The sequence below is a fragment of the Lipophrys pholis genome (genome assembly GCF_963383615.2).
Source record: "Lipophrys pholis genome assembly, chromosome: 16".
Taxonomy (NCBI): Eukaryota; Metazoa; Chordata; class Actinopteri; order Blenniiformes; family Blenniidae; genus Lipophrys; species Lipophrys pholis.
The window spans coordinates 3,242,881-3,262,964 of NC_137634.1; the positions used below are offsets into that span (position 1 = coordinate 3,242,881).

General features: G+C 41.0%; 1 protein-coding gene across 2 annotated transcripts in view; it reads left to right on the forward strand.

Annotated features, from left to right (window-relative positions):
- The window catches only part of LOC308121298 (galactosylgalactosylxylosylprotein 3-beta-glucuronosyltransferase 1-like), a 30,982-nt gene that overhangs the window by 3,525 nt on the left and 7,373 nt on the right, over nucleotides 1–20,084 (forward strand). The window contains exons 2-4 of one of the 2 annotated variants that reach the window (XM_080482473.1): nucleotides 10,183–10,356; nucleotides 16,710–16,800; nucleotides 18,975–19,117. In XM_080482473.1, coding sequence (XP_080338599.1) covers nucleotides 19,006–19,117 — 112 coding nt within the window. In that variant the 5' untranslated portion in view covers nucleotides 10,183–10,356; nucleotides 16,710–16,800; nucleotides 18,975–19,005. Of the gene's footprint in view, nucleotides 1–10,182; nucleotides 10,357–16,709; nucleotides 16,801–18,974; nucleotides 19,118–20,084 lie in introns of those variants that run through there. The other variant, XM_080482474.1, reaches the window with a different exon arrangement.

Consider the following 20,084-nt stretch of genomic DNA (forward strand, 5'->3'; position numbering starts at 1 on the left):
GTAGATTTATGACCTATAGGGGCGCAGTTATTATGACGGATGCAAAGGGAAAACCAAAACCATGTTGGCATTGTGAAGATGCTTATTTCCAAGATTTGCCAGCTTTTATTTACTCCACGAGTGGGACAGAAGTTTTAAAGATTAAAGAAAATTGACCTTTGCTCAAATGACACTGCAAAGTTTCTTCAGAGGTCAGTGAGAATGTGATGCGTCTGCAGACCTCCAGTGTTTAGACTCATCGGGCTTGAATGACTGAGATCCTGCATGAAGTGCATGCACACAGGAAGAGAACACGCTTTCAATTTTCTATGTGTTTTGCAGGTGAGTTACGCAGAATGACACCAGGAGTTACATCTCATGCAAACAGAAGAATAGAAGAAAAGAGTTTGTGCTTAAAGCCTTATTTAGCAGAGAGTCTGAATGATGGGTGCAGTCGTTTTTATTTGACATCCATTTAAACACCAAAAAATTCAAATAACTATAAAGTCATAAGCACAAATGTCAATATAAACGAATATCTTAAGTTTTTGCAGGCTAATATTTTCACTAAATTCACAAAGAAAACCTCTCAAATGCTTCTTGAAATTACCACATGAATTGTTTGTGAGAACACAATAGCAATAGCAGAACACAAACTTGAGCATTTATGTACCTCGCTCCACTTACCAAGGTGACAAAACTCTACCTCAGTCTGAGCGTTACGGATTCATGCGGTGATTCGGAATTGGGATTGAGGTTTCAGTAACTGCAGTCTGTATTTTTTTATGTAGATTCTAGGCCAAGCGGTTTTAGCCCCTTGATGGCTAATGAGTCATAGTTTAACTGTCACCTTACAAATCCGATGTTTCTAGGTTCAATCGCACCGTCTGTCCATATGTCCAAGTGTCTTTGAAACAATGGATGAACTGAGCCTCTTGCATGGCCTCCATTGTTATTTGTTTGTGTAAATGTGTGTCTGTGACCGACGCTGTGAATAGAAACGGCCCGTATGAGTGAACTCCGCTTACGAGAACAACCTGCTGGAATAGGTTTGCGTTCGTCATGGTTGGACGTACTGATGGGGGAAGTTATCAGACATATTGCAGCATTTCAGAAAAGCACTTTAAACTTGGCCAAAAATAAAAGAAGGTGTCTCAGAAATGTTCCGTCAGAAAGTCAAAATTTGAGTTGAAAAACATAAAGTATCTTATATTAGAGTACACAAACAAAAGTCTTGAGGAAATGTCTCTCACCACAATACAAATCAGTTACCAAATATTCCTCGGTCTTATTTTACTGTATATTTTTTTCCGCATTTATCAGATTCAATACAACCATGTTTGTGTGCCTTATGCAAAACAGATTGAGATCATTTCTAGTAATATTTTCAATCATTACACAGATTTGTCCGAGGAAACGATTGTACAGAAATGTGCGATGCTGCGGTGTTATAAACACAATACTTGGCACATGTTGCCTGGCTCTACGTGAGCTGGCTGACGATGGAATCAAAGCCGTTGCAACACGTTTTACACCACATAATGTTCACACATCATAATAAAACATAGGAACAACATAAGGGCCTTGCCGTCGGCCACCGGCTCAGTTCACAAGGTCTGCATGCATTTATCCGAGCACAATCGACTCTCAAACCTCCTCAGCAACTGTCGTCTTTGTTGATGAAGATGCACAGATTTAGGACCTTTGTGCGAACAAAGAAATCACAGTTTAGGTAGAAAAACTCAACATGACGCTCTTTCTGCTGGATGTTAATTTACATCTCATTTCACTTTCAGTCCTGGTTGGTCACTTCGTGGGCTGGTTTTGACCCACGGGTCTTATGTTTGACACCCCTAGTCTCAGATAAAATACAAAAAAATGTCACGAATATAAACTTAACATAAAACTCAAGCATCAACTTGTAGTGTATGTACTTTAGTATATCAGAGCAGCCTTGTATAGGTCATTTGTTACAGGGGTCATATTAAGCAAAATTCACTTTCTAACCTATCTTTGACTATCCCAGGTGTGGGCGGAGCCAGTCCAGCTCACACAGACACAGCAGATTCTGAATGCAGCAACTATGATCCAATATTGAAATGGAGGAAAATCAAAGAGAAGCAATATACTTTGAATCCAACGTTTTGGACCAATGAGACCAAGATGAAGTTTTGAAAAGCTGGATAATAAGAGGACCCCTTTAAAGAAATATAAGAAATAACATCAATGGCCACATGGCTCATTGACAAATTGAATCTTGTGTTTTTAATTAGTTGAAACGTAAAGAACAACGATGGAGGTTCTGTTTGATGTGTGACATTTGTTGTTTTTGTCTCTGCTTATCTGTATTAAGATTTATTGTGATGGTGAGTCAAATACAAAGGCTCAGATCAGTCAAAGTGGATGTAGGCTGGGAAGGTGATAAACATGCGTGTGTGTGTGATGATCTCATAATAGCAGAAACCTGAAGGAGCTTTAAATAAACCAGCATTATCTATTTTTATTTAATTGTTTTAGCAATGTGAGCAATTCTTTTATTGTTCTGGGCTGGTATTGAGCCAGGATTATCTCAATGTATTTAGTTTTATTAGTGCAGCCGTGCTACTCTGTTTATTAGTCTATAATTTAGATCACATACACACTGGGAATAACTCCTCCGACGGGCCACAAAGATCCGAAATGACCCCGCCCATCCAGGACACATTCTGTTCTCCACCCTCCCCTCTGGAAGACTCAGAGTCATGAGAGCTCGCACCAACAGACTGAAGAATAGCTTCTTCCCCATGGCTGTGAAGAGACTGCTGCAGGGATCATGACCCCCCCCCAAAGAACTTCAATACCGCACCTTACCAAAGACTTTTTTTTTTTTTTTATTTAAATGTGAATGTGACATGCTGCTGCTGCTATTAGTGATGCAACAGACGGAATTTCGTTGTACTTGCACAATGACAATAAAGCTTCTTAAATCTTAAATCTTAAATAACTTGCTGTGTGTCGTATGACACATTTTGTAGCATCAGAGGAAATATTACAAAATAAAATGTTGCATCGCTTCTAATAGGAGTATGATTGTCTTATTACTTCCAAAATGTCAGTCATGAGTCGAGCAAACATTTCAGATCTTCAGATTATAGCCCACTGCACAATATAAACTGTTGAACAGTGTTTCCCAATCAGATGAGACTGTAAACTGGACTCGAAGGAATGTTTTTCATATTTCACGATTGTGCTGAAACGACAGCGAGAAGCTGATGGCGGACGGAGAGAGTCGAACAAAGACCCTCCCTCAGCCTCAAACTGCAGAGGAGGGCTGCGTGCACGTGTGTGTGTGTGTGTGTGTGTGTGTGTGTGTGTGTGTGTGTGTGTGTGTGTGTGTGTGTGTGTGTGTGTGTGTGTGTGTGTGTGTGTGTGTGTGTGTGTGTGTGTGTGTGTGTGTGTGTGTGTGTGCGTTCTCATCTAAATGTTCCCATTTTGATTAAGATTGCACTACTTAAAACTCACTGCACTACTTTAAAAGTTTCTCTGCTCCCCCCCGGGAAAAACAATCTGAGAGACTTAGTAAACAAGCTAATGTATGTGTGTGTGTGTGTGTGTGTGTGTGTCAGAGCATAGAGTGCTGCAGTATAGGAGGGAATGTGCTGGGTGTGTTATAATTGAGTCAAGGTCATGCATACGCTTCCTTCCTGATTGTTTGTGCTGATTGTTTATGGAGCGTTGCTCTATATTTACTCCTATTGGAAGTTAAAACGGCCTCTGCGGGGGTAGGGTGGGACGCAGTGTTTCCAATCAGCGAAATGTTACCGAATGCTAATTTATTCCGATTTAATAAGAAGGCTGCAGACGCATGAATATATACATTTTTCTTTAGTGCTTTCTGTATTCTGGTGTTTTAAACTTCGCCGATCGAAGCAACGCTAAGAAAACCAGAAGATAACGTCTCTTTTGTTGACGGACGTTTCGCACCTCGGTTGCATTTGATTTGAGAAATATTCTGATGTGACTTCCAGGCGAACATCATTAGCTGCGACTTCTCACACCGACTTGTTGTTTCTCACTTTGATCACGAGAATAATTGGATTAGGCTAATTACATGCCCAGCAGAATATTACACTTCGTGTACACACTGTGATTTTTTGACGGAGCTGATTGTTGCCCGCCCCCAGCTACACGTCTGAATTCTATCGTACACTCACGTCATGGTCATGTAAGCATCCCGACGTAATGATCGCTTGATTGTGGCTGTAATTTAGCGAAAGGACATGGTGATAAGACATGAATTTTGATGAACGCTGATTACCCCGAGGGTGCAAAATGAGAACACAAACATGAGCTCAACAAATTGTTATATGCAAAACGGTAAGAAAATTAGCTGAAAGAACGGCTCGATCAAATTACTCTCAAACACAGAGAACAAGATGTAATTAGATTACAGGCCAGTGAAGGAAAGACGTAGGCCCCGTTTACACAACAACGTTTCATGTGACAACACCTGATGTGATTTAAAAAAAATGGTGCGTGTGTACACCGTTGTCAGTGTGTCCGCTGCCGCAGTGCAGTTGGTATGCCGGGCCACGGGAGGGCGCTGTCGCTTGTTTTTGTACTGAAACCACACATACATGTGTGCAGAGAACGACACGCCATGAACAAAATCTACCGATATGGACCATAAAACTAGAATACGGACCGCGAGTCATATCACTACGTCACAGTCACACATATTGACAACTTAAAGTCACTATTTATACTATCATGTGTAGTTTTTAGACTGTGGGAGGAGACCAGAGTACCCAGAGAAAACATGCAATTCAGATTCAGATCACTAGGCAATCAGAATGTGATGATTGAATGACTTTGCAGATGGATGAAGCTTCGACTGTCATGAGATGAGCTTCCTCATGCATGAAGTAAAGCGGGGCACCTTGTTTCTACCCCTCACCTGCTCACTGTGAAGGTTTTTTTTTTTTTTTCCAGGACAGCACATCAAGTCTGCTCACTTTCTTTCTGCGATCTCATCTTAAAACTCAAAACGGTTTGAGACTGGATGTCAAAGGTGCCTCGTTATAAATTATTTAAAGACATCACACATTGTCATTTCATTTCTGTGTTAATTTGCAAGCTCGGTAAGTTTGGTTACTATTTTTGATGCTCATTAGTTTGCTCAGTGGCATTTTGGCATTAAATAAAATTGACATGTAAGAAAGATTTGCTTGGATTGAAGCCTGGAGTGTTTGGAGCCTCCGAGGTTCTGCTTGCCAAATGGATTTGGAGCATTTCTGTAAAATCTTTTGGCTTCTTGTGTTTATCAGTTTCCAGTTGCACGTGGGAAAGGAGGCACAGTATATTTTCTAACAGCTGACGCCTGCCAAAAGCGGCATTCTTGTTAATGTGTCTGCACGGTGGGACGGAGCATCATGACTCCTCACAGTTCTGTGAAGGAATCCGAAGTCCCGACGAAGCTTTAACCAATGGCTGGAAGGAAAATGAAAATAGCCCGTGTAGATGGACTGCCTGGGGGTCTGTGTCACTCTGTGTTTGTCCTGGTAACTCGGTCAGGATAGATTCTGCCTTTTCCCAACTGTGATCATCTTCAGCCCCCGTAACTCTCAGTAGGAGACCCCGTTTTTTAAGTGAAAATGCAAAACCGTTGTCGTGTAATCAGACCCAAAAACACGAGTGTCGTGACTCCCAGTCCATATTCTCCTGGGACTTGGTAGTTTTATAGTTGACAGTCACTGTAAAAGTTAAAGTAACGCGTCACTGTAATTAGATTACTGTTACTTTGGCACAAGCAGGCTGCCTTAGTATATTACTAAACTGTACTGTAATTTCCAGACTATAAGCTGCTTCTTTTTTCACATGCATTGAGCGCTGCGGCTTAAAAACTGACGCAGCTCATTTATGGATTTCTACGGGTCAATGAGCTTCATGCCTGGTGGTGCGTTCAGGTGCATCACGTAACTACGACGTAGTCTGGAAAGTACGGTAGACTACCAGATTGTGGTCGTTGGAGTCACGGAACTCTGATCAGGAGGTACTTTCTTATTCCTCCTTTTAAAATAAATGATCCACACTCTTACTACTAGTTTATACACTTAAATCTGGCGCAGCTGGTTTCATATGGATGTTTTTAGATCCTTATACATCCATCTGTACACAATTTTTCCCAACGTCCCAATTTTGGACGTGTTCAAGAAAACGCGAAAGAAAAAAGACGCCCAAAATTTATTTAAATACAGATTTAATCACTTTTAAACAGTGTTATATGAAAATGAAATAAAAAGATGTTCCAAAAATATGTTGTCACTAATATATTACTGTTTTAAAAAGTTGTTTTTCTAAGCGATGAGAAAGATAAGAAGCAATGTTTCAACAGCTGCTGTTTGCCATATATGTCTGTGGAGGTGTTTTTTGTAATCAAACCGACGAGAGGAGCCGGTGAAAATGCAAACTGTGCTGAAAGTGGGAACATTTTCACTGTCTGAGCCGTGAAAAGCGGAGCTGGCACAGTGCGATCCGCTTCTCATTAACACCATTCCTGAAATGTTAGACTTCACACTGTCTGTACTTGTAAACATCTTCACCGTACAAAGCTGCAATCACACAAACCCACACTTTAAATAATTTAACCTTCACTCGCTGCACTGGTTCTTTCATTGTTTTATATCCAGAAGAAGATGAATTTCTCAAGTATTCCGTGCTGCAGTTAACTTTTGATGCACAATGTGACCCGTCTTTGTTTTTGTTAATTTTATCCATAAATCAGACATTTGATTTCCCCGTACGGATTTGACCTCAGTAGTTGGAGACGCTCCCGTCACCGCTGTGTACAAAATGACTGCGGATAACAAATTAACACTGCAGAGTTTCCTCTTGACAAATGAGGACATGCTGGGAATACCAGGTAATCGTCTGCAGCGTGTGAAGAGGTGACAATGGAAGAGAGTTTAACATCAGGCGAAGTCAGACTGATTGTACGACGACTCGTCCATCAATGAGCTTTCAGAATAATTTTGAGGAAATAAATCCTGTGCAATGTACTTTTACATGTTGTTATTTTTGATTGATGTTTCATATATTTTTCATATATATATTTAGTATGGCATCATTTGGCTTTGTTTCCTCTTTGTTTACCTTTCTCGTAATGGTAAACAAATCGAACAAGTGCATGTAAAAAACATTTTTAGGAATTGCTTTTAATGAAAAGCTCAGTTGGAAGCCGCATAGAAATATCCTGAAGTCAAAATTAGCCCAAAGAAAATATTGGCATGATGTGTAAATCGTAGAGATTGAGAAAAGGAAGACATGCTTAGTTTCATACAGAAAAATCTGCCTCTCGTAATGGATTTATAGGATTGTAGTGTTTTCTTTTCTTTGTTTGGTTTGTTTGCACATCATCAATCTGACTGTTGGTTCAAGCTCAGGTGAGCCTGTATAACCGTTGAGTAAACGGGGGCCTTAAACCAGAGATCTGCTCTGGAGCCACATGGGGCTCTTCAGTTTTTCTGCGTCTGAAATTAAAGATTTTTTTTATATGATTTTTATTTTGTTGCACAATAAAAAGCCTTTCCTGTTACCTTCACCTGCAAGCTAAAGGTGACAAATTTTACGTTTAAATTAGTGTAATTCAAATCAGCTGCCTTTACTGGAGATGAGTGTCTTCCAAAAAATTATTCTGAAAAAAGAATGAAGGCATTCCTTCAAGATGGACACTCCTATACATTTACTGTTCACGACGCAGGTTTCCATGAATGTTTGATAGACGGATTTAAATTGTAAACGTCGCCGAGGAGAACAAAAGATTACCTTTAACTTTTTTTTTCTTGACCAGTCTAATATGTTTAATGAGCATTTATATTATTCATAAACTCCTTCTTCTGCAGAAACATGCATTGAAAGAAAATCCGACCCCACTACTGCAAACAATAGTGCTGTGAAAAAGATATAAACCCAAATATCCTCAGTATCTACCAGAGCAGACGGCTCATCAGCAGTGATGCTGTTAGGATACTGCCAGATGCCGCAGAGCACCAAGATTTTATTCTCAGTCTTCTGATCAAAAAAGACGAAAATGAACAAATCAAAGGAACACTGTGAGAACCCGTTAGAACACCCCTCGATCCTTCAACCATCAAGCATGTAAACGTCGATGTGAGGCTACAAAACACAAAGCAGCCAAGAGAAGTGACACTTGCAGAGCTGCCGCAGTCAAAAGCCTCTAATTATCACCCAGATCATTTCCACAGGACCCACAATACCACAGTGGAAATTACAGGGGCTCCGCTTCGCAGTGTTTTCATCACACACATATCAACATTGCTGCAGCGGTGGTGAGAAACCCTTAATTGAATGTGAGACTAATGATTTGCATTTTAATAGCACACCTACACCTTCGTCTTTCTGTGGCACCTTTGAAATTGCTCCAGCGTTTCATTAATCGCCCATCTGTCAAACTCTGAGTGGCATTTCTCACCTCGGGGAGACATTATCAAAGCAAGAAGTTAGATTCTTTCATAACAGGTGGCCTAAATAAGGATAAGGCTTCACTTTTATTCAGGTTAACGCGGCGAGGGCTCACAGTCTGTTGAATATGATGGATTTAAAGTCGATTTAATGACAGATGATCCCCTCCGGATATGCCGCTTACATCAAAAGGCGTCAACTTGAGTGCAGTGATAGAATATTTCTTTTTACAGTGAGGCTGTTCGCATGCACGTTTTTCAGAACAGCTAATATCTTGGTCATTACATGAATGAATTAATGGCAGATGAAGCTTTTCACTGACATGTGACAAACACATTTCATAAAAACCCAATTTGCAACCTTTAAAGTTAAAGTGTTTCTTCGTTGTGGCGCTGAGCATACATAATGGAAATAAGCCTGTGGACCAAAACTAACCAGGAAAAATTCACTCTCTAAAGGTTTTCCATCAGTACTAATCATCCCCATACCAGGAATGACGCCCCAGAAGTGAAGACAGTCTGTCCTCTCTCTCCTTCGCTTGTGTCAGTTTTTAAAAAGTGTGTTGCTCCAACCAGCCAATCAGAAATCAAACCCTATATAGTGTCATTGGGGGTTTAGCCAATCCCAATCAAGGTCGACCCTCCCTTTGACTCCTCCCACAATTACAGCTTTACAATGTGTGGTCAGATTTTAAAGTAAGCAATGCACATAAACAGCTTTCCTGTATGACTGTTATTGTTCGTAGTACAACACTACTGTTTGTGATGTTCCTGTATCCTGTCAGAAACGTGAAAGATTCTGTTTTCTTCATCTAATTTTTCCAGTTTAGTGAGGAAAACCACAAACATTGGGCCTCATGTTTGATGCTATCAGAACTGTGAGATGAGGATTGTCTAACAGTACCACGCTTTGTGCAGCACAAACTACGAGGAACCGGCTGAATGGAGCTACTGTAGTAGTGTGTGAAGAGTTGTGTGTGTATTCTGACTTGTGTATGAGAAATGGCATCTGGATGGTGTTGCTGTAAAGGACGTATCAATAAGGAGAAACCAGAATATATTAGAAATGCACAATTGTATTGCAAATATACATTTAAGTGCATTAGTTATTTGCAAGTACACGTCTCACAGCATGAAGGCATTAAATGTTTAGTTTTTTTTCATGGCAATACTTAACAATACCACTGGAATGAACCATTTTGCAGCCTTTTAAACTAAATTTACTTGAAGTGTCAAGCAGTTTCTGGAAGCAGCTCTAATCATTCACGCGACCCGATTTCTTCCATCGGAATCCTGCGCCGTCTTTCAACCTGCCTCCTCTCCATCTGCAGACGCCCTTAGATTAGAGGCATATTTTTACCCCGTCCTTCTATGAGACTTTTCAAGCACAGGAGTCCATTCAAAGTGCTCCCCTTTCATACGCCTGTCAGGAAACGAAAGCAAAATGAATAGAAATGCCCTCACTGGCTGCCTGGTGGGCCATGTGACCAACTGTTTATGCTTTAGATAAACAACCCCCGTGTTATGCATGGCGCTCTCGATTTTTCAAATCCGGCTTCATCCTCAAAGGAAGGATTCCACTTGCAGGGCCGTGACATTTTTTATGTGATTTATTCTATTGTCCGGGGTCCTCCGGCCGCCCCGCTGCCCCGTCCCTCTGCCATCAGCTTCGACAATCCCAGCCTTTGTCTTTGCAATGAGAAGCGGCATTCTTCCAGGGGGATGACCTCCTCTGTCTCCACAGGGGCTGGCACTGAGGACGCGACCCTACCCGAGGATTGGATGGCACCCACCGGACGCTGTGAACCCAATCCGCCAGTTGTCACCCCGACCCAAGAGCGTCAAACACAGAGGAAGAGAACCTGAGGGATCCGTCGCTTCATTAAAGCCGTATATCTGTGGATCTTCATTCATCTCTGTGAGTATCCCTCTATCACACGTCTTTCTAATTTATGAGAATTATTGACTCAAAAATTTAATTTCGTGTGTCGGTAATTATTTGATAACGTGATTTTGGAACCTTCCCCTCACTGGGAAGATACGAAACGCAACAAAACTCAAAGTTTCCTCTGCAGCGTGAGCAGGGAGGCATGAGACGGAAAAGGTACTGAGGTGTGAAACTCTTCAGAGAAAGCCTCATCCTTAAAATCCCCGAGCAGCTCAGTATTAGAATTCCGAACCGTCCGCAGATCAAGGCGCCCGGCTCAACTTCTACACTTCAAACCAGTTGAAAGGGATGAGTGCAAACGTAAGAAAAAAAGCAGAGAAAGTAATGCATCAGATTACCTGCAGCAGTCTGTCATGCGCACACACACACACACACACACACACTCTGTGGATCATAACTATTGAGATGAATGATTCTGACTTAATCATCTCTGATTTCGACCACCAAGCTATTTTTCATCTTTCTAAAAAGGATGAGCTTTGCCACGAGGAGTCGGACTCTGGACACATTTTGAGTTGGATATCAAACACGTGGAAAAGTATCGTCAGCGATGCTGCTAATCTGAATCCCGTATCGTTTCCAGCCCAGTTTGTGCTTCACGGATTTCATCGCCCGGCCCCCCGGCCATTTGACTGTCATTAACACAAACAACATTAGTATGGATTCCCCGACTGAGACGGGATTTATGTCGCTGAGGGGTCTGATACCAAGAGAGAACTATTTATAGGTTTCGCAGGCTGTGTCATACATTTTAAAAGACGCTTGGCGAGGCACTTTCGATCTTTTTAAGTGCAGAGTGAGTGCCGGCCGCATCGCTCAGCGTCCTCCCTCCAGTCCCTCCTCTGCGATCCAGACCAGGTCCATCATGACTGACACAGTCTGTTATTACACCTTGTAGCGCAGCACTATTTAACGGTGCAATTATGTAATCATGTATTACATTTTCACCCAATTTATTTACTGACGGTGCAATCTGACGCATTTTGTAATAACTTGACATACGACAACAGTTCTTACAAAATGTGGGTCAAATGATTGAATGCCCTCAGTGGCACGAACAATCTGTTTTCATTTCTTCAAGAAAATAGAAATAGCTGGTGGACATACTGATTATTTTGTAACTTTAAAATTCTACCAGCCACCTGCAGGTGATCTAAAAGGTTAAACCTGATTTAAATCCTGCAATTATAGCAATGCCGTGTTGGCAGGATGTGAGCAACAGCAAAGAGGGACATATAGTTCTAGTCCAACTGAATCTTCATTTTTCTTTTCTCATTATTAAACATAAACACAGAACCATGTATACAGATAGGCTGTGGTGGGAAGTCGGTAAAAAATGTGCCTTCCTCCATTAAAAGGTTGGGAATCACTGGATAAGACCAACAGTTCCCAAACTTTTTAACCGTTGTAAACCTCGAAAATACAAAAACGATGCATTTTCACATGAGATGCTGTTTAAATGGGGCCTTTATGTCACGTGGGTGTTAAGAGAGGTGGACTCAAAGTTGCCCGACGCCACCATTGCAAGAACTAAACTCGTTTGTTTCTCTAAAAACAAACCAAAAGTGCAAAATCCCAAAGGTCTTCCTGTGGCAGTGAAGTTCACAAAAGCTGCAGTACAGGAGGGCAGAGACACAGACGCAGTAACACAGAAACTGACAGGCAGAAATCAGACGAACCGTCAACCAGAGCAACAGGAGAAGTCCCTTATATACTGAAGGCACCAGGTGCAGACAATCACACCCTCAGGCCCAGGTGAAAGACGTCAGGGCAGGGAACAGCAATCAGACACGAGGAGGGGAAGTCTGGGAGCTTGAAACCACAGACAGAGTAAGGCCACGTTTGTACATGTTTGTACATGTTTGTACATGTTTGTACAGGTATTTGAAAAAACTGTGATATTTCTCTGCGTTTGTGCCGCGCATTTACACATAAACGCAGCTACGAGACTGCACAAATGAGGATTTCTAAAAAAAACTCTAAAGGAGGGTAGGCGGAGATTTACGTTACAATTCGTGACATTGTGTTTTTTTCCAGGATTCTGATTGGCTATCAAGGCTTCATGCATCTCGTTAAACTGCCCCCTACAGGTTTGACATGTTCATAGTCGCTCTGAACCAGGTGTGACTGTGGTTCTGTGTCAATGCAGTTTTTTTTGTAAGCGTAGAGGAAGAAATATTTGTTTTTGTAAGAGCCCAGGTACGGGTGAATGTGGCCACGTTGTGGTTTTTACAAAAACAGATATTTCCCGCTCTACGTTTACAAAAAAAAAGAGGTACTATGAGCAGCCAAACCTGTAGGGGGCAGTGTAATGGGAAGCATGAAGCAATGATAGCCAATCAGAATCCTGGAGAGAAAAAAACATCACACCTCTTAGTTTTCAGGAATCATCGTTTGTGGCGACTCGTAGCTGCGTTTATGTGTAAATAAAGGCCCAAACGCAGAGAAATATCACAAAAAAGACCAGTCGAACATGAACTCTGACACTTTAATTACTGTAATTTAGTATTTAGTATATTTTTTTAACACCAACACATTCAGCTCTATACAAACTCTCGGAAATCACGGCAAATATACCGAACGAAGATTACAGGTTTTACAGTTTCTCCTTGTAGTAAACAGCAAAAACCAGAATGAATTCCAACCATAACACCATCTTTCCTCTTTATAAAATAACGGCACACAACCTTATAAGTGCTATGATCGCTTTTAAAATCCAACTTTTTCTCTGTTTTATTCTATTGGGAAAACATCCACTCCACTCAGTCTGTCTCACATGACGCTCCAAATCAACCTGAATTCAAACTGGATTGCAAATATACATTATATTAGATATGAGCACATACGGGAAACTTAACATCGTTCCCTGCAGCTCCGTAATGAAACAAGGTCATTGACAATTGAAACGCAGGAATAGACAGAGTGATGGATGTGAGACAGAAAGACTTTAGACTCATGAAAAATAAGAATATAAAATGATGTAGTCAACTGTAGAATGTGAACTAAAACTGAAATCTAAACACTAAATCTGTTTGACATTCATGTTTTCAAGGTTTCCAGATCCGCCTAATATTCCAAGTATATGAGAAAGTATTCCTGCAGTACAGTGTTAATGCCTAGCGAGTGTAGAGGGGTCAGATGTGTATAATTTCTCAGAATTATTCCTCCTTTCGTTGCTGGTTGCTGCTTCGCCGGGCCCCTTCTTCAATGGCCGATCTGGTTCGGTGCTCAAATACAGTAGGAGTGGTGTGTTTACAGCCGAGCTGAGGAAAACAATGCTGCGTTTTGTGGCTGATCAAACAAGAATATATTCTTGACCTGACCAAGTTTTGAAAAATACCCCATAAAAATACTGTAGAAACTGTGAGTGAAAATCCACTTCCCCTTGTTTATTCATGGGATTTGCCGTGTTTGTATACTGACTCATCTACCCCCCGTGGAGGTCATTAACAAATAGCGCCCCCCCCCCTCAGTGCTTAGCCATGTGTAAGGACTCAACTCTTCTGCTGAGCGGCGTCGAAAAAGAACCAATCAAGGGCCGGCTCACGAGAGCTCGCTCGACTGATGGCGTTTGATTAAAAGTCCCGTCAGAACGGTTTGTTTGCACGTCGGCAGTGATTCTCTGCTTCACCGAAATGTCTGCTCGGCGACACGCTATGGCGAGATCATCGTCTGTCCTGAACTCGTTCATGGTGTTGACGAGATCACCGCTTCACGTGTTTATCAGAAACTTCACTGGAAATATCTCCAACTTTGTTTGATTACATATTTGTGTTTGTGTTTTTGTGTGGAAATGTTGTTTTATCAGGCCTCGTTTAGACGGCAATGTTTTCACGCGAAAACGGAAAACTTTTGTTGCGTTTTGGGAGTCTGTTTCCACGACAACGGTGCTCGGAGGCACTGAAAACGCAACTTAGCTCTCCACTGTCTCCATGGAAACGGAGGGGGGAAACACAACTTTTTGAAAACACTCTGACTCTGTCTATATGGAAACAGAGGGGGGAAACGCAACTTTTTGAAAACCCTCTGACTCCATCTCCATGGAACCCAGGGGGGAAAATGCAACTTTTTGAAAATGCGCTGACTTCGTCTCCAGAGAATCCGAAGGGGAAAATACAACTTTTGGATAATGCGCTATAATTATATGAGCTATAATTATATGCGCTAAAATTATAAACTATAATAACTACATTTAAATGCCCAACAACCCAAACTCCCATGGTGCATTGCAGTACAACAAGATTTCCCAGTATAACCTCAGGAGCAACCTTTTGCATGTGTCCAGGAGTTTGTCCAACAATGAAGTCGGATAGTGCCTTCTTAAAGTCTGAATTATTTTGAGAAAGATCCACGTGCTTTTCTGCGCTCCAGACATTGAGTATTAGTTTAGTTTAGTATGAAACAGGGAAAGAATATTCATGCTCTAAATCAAGCATATTCTTCTATTATATTGTATTTTTACCTGCTTCTTTGTGCAATACATCCACCCCCATATTCTGTACATGTCCACACCTATAGGCACCGTGTGCATATTGTTGCTATTATATTGTATTTTTATCTGCTTTTTTTTAGTTCCTGCTATGTGTGCTTCTTTCTCTGTACTATCCTGCTGTACCACTGCAAATTTCTCCACATGCGAGATAAATAAAGGGACATCTTATCTTATCTTATCTTATCTTATGTTGCTTTGGACTCATTTGACTGGTTCTGCTTCAATCCCTGGAATGGAAATGTTACTGCTTCCTGTTAAGGTGGTTCCCATCATTGAGCAATGATCATGTGTTGTTGACCTGGCAATGACCCAAGGAATTCACTGTAGTTTCATTTGATTATCCTCAATGTGGGAGGACAAAAAATCACTACTGAAAACGACCACAATCTAAACATAAAAAAATTTGTATTGAACTTTTTGGTGCAAAATACAGTGAAATCTCAAAAATAGCTGTTGTATTAAGCAAGGTTTTATTTTGACATTTTTATCATTTACTTGCTGGCCTGCTTTGACCAGATTGGAGCCTCTTGGTTTTAATAATGATGATGATGATGATGATGATGATGATGATGATGATGATGATGATGATGATGATGATGATACATTTAATTTGGAGGCACAACTCAGGTCACCCAGGCTCACCTTACAGAGAATGTGAGCATAAAACATCAGATAATAACAACACAACACAACAACACTAATACTAATACTAATACTAATACTAATACTAATACTAATACTAATATATTTTATGTGTAACACACTTTACATTTTAAAAAAATCTCAATGAAACCGAACTAATTAAGATAAAAGATACAAGCAGGCTTCAACAAGGTTGGTAAAAACCATTAAAAGACAAAAACAGTTTAAGATCATAGACCTTTGCAAACAGAAGACCCATGGTTTTGACACCTCTGATCTAAGCATTACAGGAAACGGCATGGTGCTGCAGTGGTCAAAACTCTTTCCTCACAACAACAATACCCTGGTTGGATTCCAGAATGAAGACTTTAAGGATGATGTCTGCTTTCTATCCGAGTTTGACGTCAATCCACTCCAGGTTGACTGGTGCTTGCAAACGTTCCATCCATGCCTTTATGTTTGACGTCCGAGGTCGCTCCCGTTAGTGGAGGAAGGACCAGGCACGGTGCCGACAGTCATTTTTCTCAGTACACTTCCAATTTATTTCAGGAATATAGGGAGCATTCCGGGTCACACTGGCTTCCTGTTTTTTTTTCACCTCACGCTTCAGTATCGTTTGTCTGTGGTTGTTTTCCACCACGACTTTAAAAATGAAGAGGAGGCGGTGCGGAGTCACAGCTTCTTGGCCTAATGCGAGCAGATAATCAGCTTGTCTGTATGAATGACACACTGCTTGAACACGACCCCATTAATCCCATCCTGATGTGGTAATTAGCTGTCTCGACCTTTGATCTCAGACTGAGGTTGATCCTTTTTAATCAAGGATTAATTACGTCTAAAGACTTGTGATTAACCGTCAGAGGAGCTGGTTCATGGAGGGAGGCCTGAATGGAGGGGAAACAAAAGGGAGTGGATCACGGAAGACCGCAGAAGAGGAGGACGTGAATGTCGATAAAAGTTACCAGCGGTATTTCTTCCTGATCCGTCTCTGAAATGAGCCTGTCAAGCACAAACACCCCGGAGCATGAATGTCTTGATGGTAGTTCACGCTTTTATGTTGCCAAACATTTGCCACACTTTGTCCAGAGGGAGCCCATCATTATCAGCAATCGTTATCAGTCCAATGCAAATGACCTAAAAACTGTGGAAATATACTGAGCTGGGTTTCGAGACTGTTCTCTCTCTGCAGGGATAGAAGATTCTGCTGAATTTGTTCGACACATCCGGAGCAGAGCAGCGTCAGCCGGTGGGATGGCAGCGAGTATTTGCAATAAACAAAGGTAAGAACAGAGTTTATAAAGCAGGGACATCAAACATAAAACCCAGGGTCCAAAACTGACCGGGAAGAGGCTCCAATCCGGTCAGACAAATCACCAAGCAGATGATTTCAATAAAGACACAGATGTTTTAACACATTTCTTAGGAGCAGTGGACACAACACTGAGACCCGAGCTGATTCTGCCATTATTTCACCAGTCAGAGGCCCTGAAGATGAAACTGAACTGAAGACTGTCTGTGGACCCTGAACTATAAAATGTGTTTGACTCCCCTGGTCTAAAGTACACAGCAATAAATATCTGGATCTGTTTGGAGTACTTTCTGTTTTCATCGCCGCCTCCTCTGTAATTAAAGACGGAGCCACAGCATCATGTTTGTTTAAGATGTGACCCATCGTGAAGTCATTTATTATTCACTCTGTGATCACGTCACAATATCAGGCTCTGTTTACGCAACATTTCAAGTGAAAGCGCACATGAACTGGGAGTCATGACACGACATTGTTGTTATTGTCCCTCAACTCACGCATGTGGAGATGGTTTAGGGGGCAGTAGAGAGGCGTGTGTGCTGACATCTGGCTTATTTGTACACGTTTTTGAAACGAAAATGCAACTGTGCTTTTTTTTTACGTGAAATATCGTATAAAGATTGTTTATCCCCCAAAAAAGCTCAAACAATTTTTCCTTCTATAATTTCAGTCCAATTTAAATCTTTTATATATATTTTTTCTCACATTGTGTTTTTATATCATGTTTTGCAAGAAGTTCTGATTATAAATGGAAAAAAACATTTATGATATCAGAGTACACATGAATTTAAGAAAACCTTGCAACAGGTATGACAGTCGCAGGTCTTCATATAAGGACCAACCCATCTGACTAACAATGTTTTTTAATAGATCCACAGCTGCTATCATCAAAACCTAGTCTTTTTATATTAAATTCCTTAAGAAGTCACCAGATACGACACCAAACACGTACATTCTGTGATTTCGAGTTATTACACTCTCAATAGATCAGAGTTATCAGCTCTGCTCTACTTGGATTTTAAATATTTAATCTGATGTGTTTCCGGCCGTGTGCTTATGGAGTGACTTCAATCACTGTGAGATTTTATTCCCCTTAAAGACGGAAACAGTTCAGCAGGAGGCGATATAATGTATGTCAACCACAGGGTACATCCTTCCCACTGTTCAACCTCCAGGAAATCACAACATGCTGGGTTGTTTTTTTAAAGGTGAATCTCCACCTTAACTCCTCCTTTAGGTATCTGCACATCTGTAAACGTATGTAGTTTTACAAAGTCTGCCATGGTGAAACCCTAAATCAGACTTTTTAAGCTTGTGGATTTTATGATATATTAAAACTCAGACATATTCTGTCTGAAGAAAGTCATTGTTTAATAAAGTGTATGATCAAAAAGAGGTCATATCTTGTAAACTTAATCTTTCCTCTTTGTTTAGTGACGTTACGTCGACATAAAGCTGAATTGCACCCTCACAGGTGTACCTTTTCCAGGTGATTTCCTTGGAGCCATTTTCAATGTGTTTTCAGTGGCTCTAATAACCGACCCTAAAAATGAGACGCAAGTTTCCATTTTCACTTGAAGACATCGTCGTGTAAATGGGGTCTTGATTGATATTTGCTAAATTGCATTAATCCAGTTTATCTGGAATGTCGTCATCGTTTGGAATTTGTTTTTGGACTGATTTCAGCTCAATGTGAAAGTCGCACAGAGAACATGTGCGTCTCCGATGTTGCGCCTGACCCTGTGGCCTTCTTCAACCCATTCCTTCATTTGTTCTGTGTTGTACACTCGTCTGCTTTCAGAGGAGATGAGAACGGAGACGCTCGGAGCGCTGTTCTGGCCTACATTGTGTTTGCGCCGCGGCTCCGGCAGACTCTTTATCGGGATGCCTCTTTTACGAGCGCCTCGCGGCTCCACGACGCGCTCGGCGGGGGACCGGCGTATTGTGATGGTCCATTAGATGAAGCGGCTCATCCATTGGCAGGCCGCAGAAGGGCTAAATATAACTCTGAAAGCAGATCCTTGTAAACGAAGTCTGGCGGAGAGCGCATTAGACCACCGAACGCGCAGCGCTCCATGAAACGAGTGATTAGAAGTTTAACTTAAATGATTAACTATTTGATGGATGCCTCTCCGTGTGTGCTGGCAGGTAGTGACACGCCTCTGGCGTGACTCTGGAGATGCCGAAGAGACGAGACATCGTCGCCATCGTTCTGATCGTGCTGCCTTGGACGCTGCTCATCACTGTTTGGCACCAGAGCACCGTCACCCCTCTGCTCGCTACCAGAAAGGGTAAACAAAACAAAAAGAAGCATCTGTGCTGCGGATTCATCAGATAATGAACATTTTGTTCCGACAGTATTTGTTCAAGTGCAACAAAGCCGCCTGTGTTTGTGGCTCATGAGGTGAATCTTTGTCTGCCTTTTCTAACCTGAAGGTAAAAGTGTCACATGTTGTTGCACACAGGAAGTGGTGCCCCGTTAGGTGCCTGATAGCAATCTCCCATCCAAGAGAGTCTGCTCGGTTTCATGCGGTTTATCGAATTATCTCAGCAAGATAAGGAATGTACGCTGCAACTATGAGGCCCTCGGCCAAAAATTATGAGAGAGAAAAATGTTGACCAATTATAAAGGACTTTTGTGGCATGTAATCATAATACATGAATCAAAAACTCCACATGGTTTTTACAGCTTGGAAGTTGTAAAGTGACCGTAGGCTATGTTTGCTTGAAATCTATAACAAAAGGCTTCTAGTCACTGCTACTATCACAACCATTCTAATAAAATAAAAATGATGGCTATCTCAAACTTTTTAATGATCATTTCTTGAGTTAAATACATTTGAAATATTGACGTAATGACCAACATGTCTTAATGAAGTTTATGAAGAATTCACAATATTATATTCAAAATAATAGTTCTACTTTAATCTGCCTAAAATAATCTCTCACACAAATCAGTGACACCGAAAAAACTCTAAAATAGTTGCAATGGCTCAATGATAGGAATACTGGCTCCTTTGTGTGGGAATTAAAATAAAAGAACATAACATTTTGAGTATTAAGCACTACTGAATGAATGTATAAAAAAAACAACAACGTTGAAATAATGTTATATAATGAAATAAATATTATAAAAAAATATATAATTCATTAAATATATACAACACAGCGATTTTAAGGCATTTCTATAGATAAAATCCAACAATTCCACATGAGCGAGAATAACATCTAAAGCTCAGAGACGTGGATTTCACATTT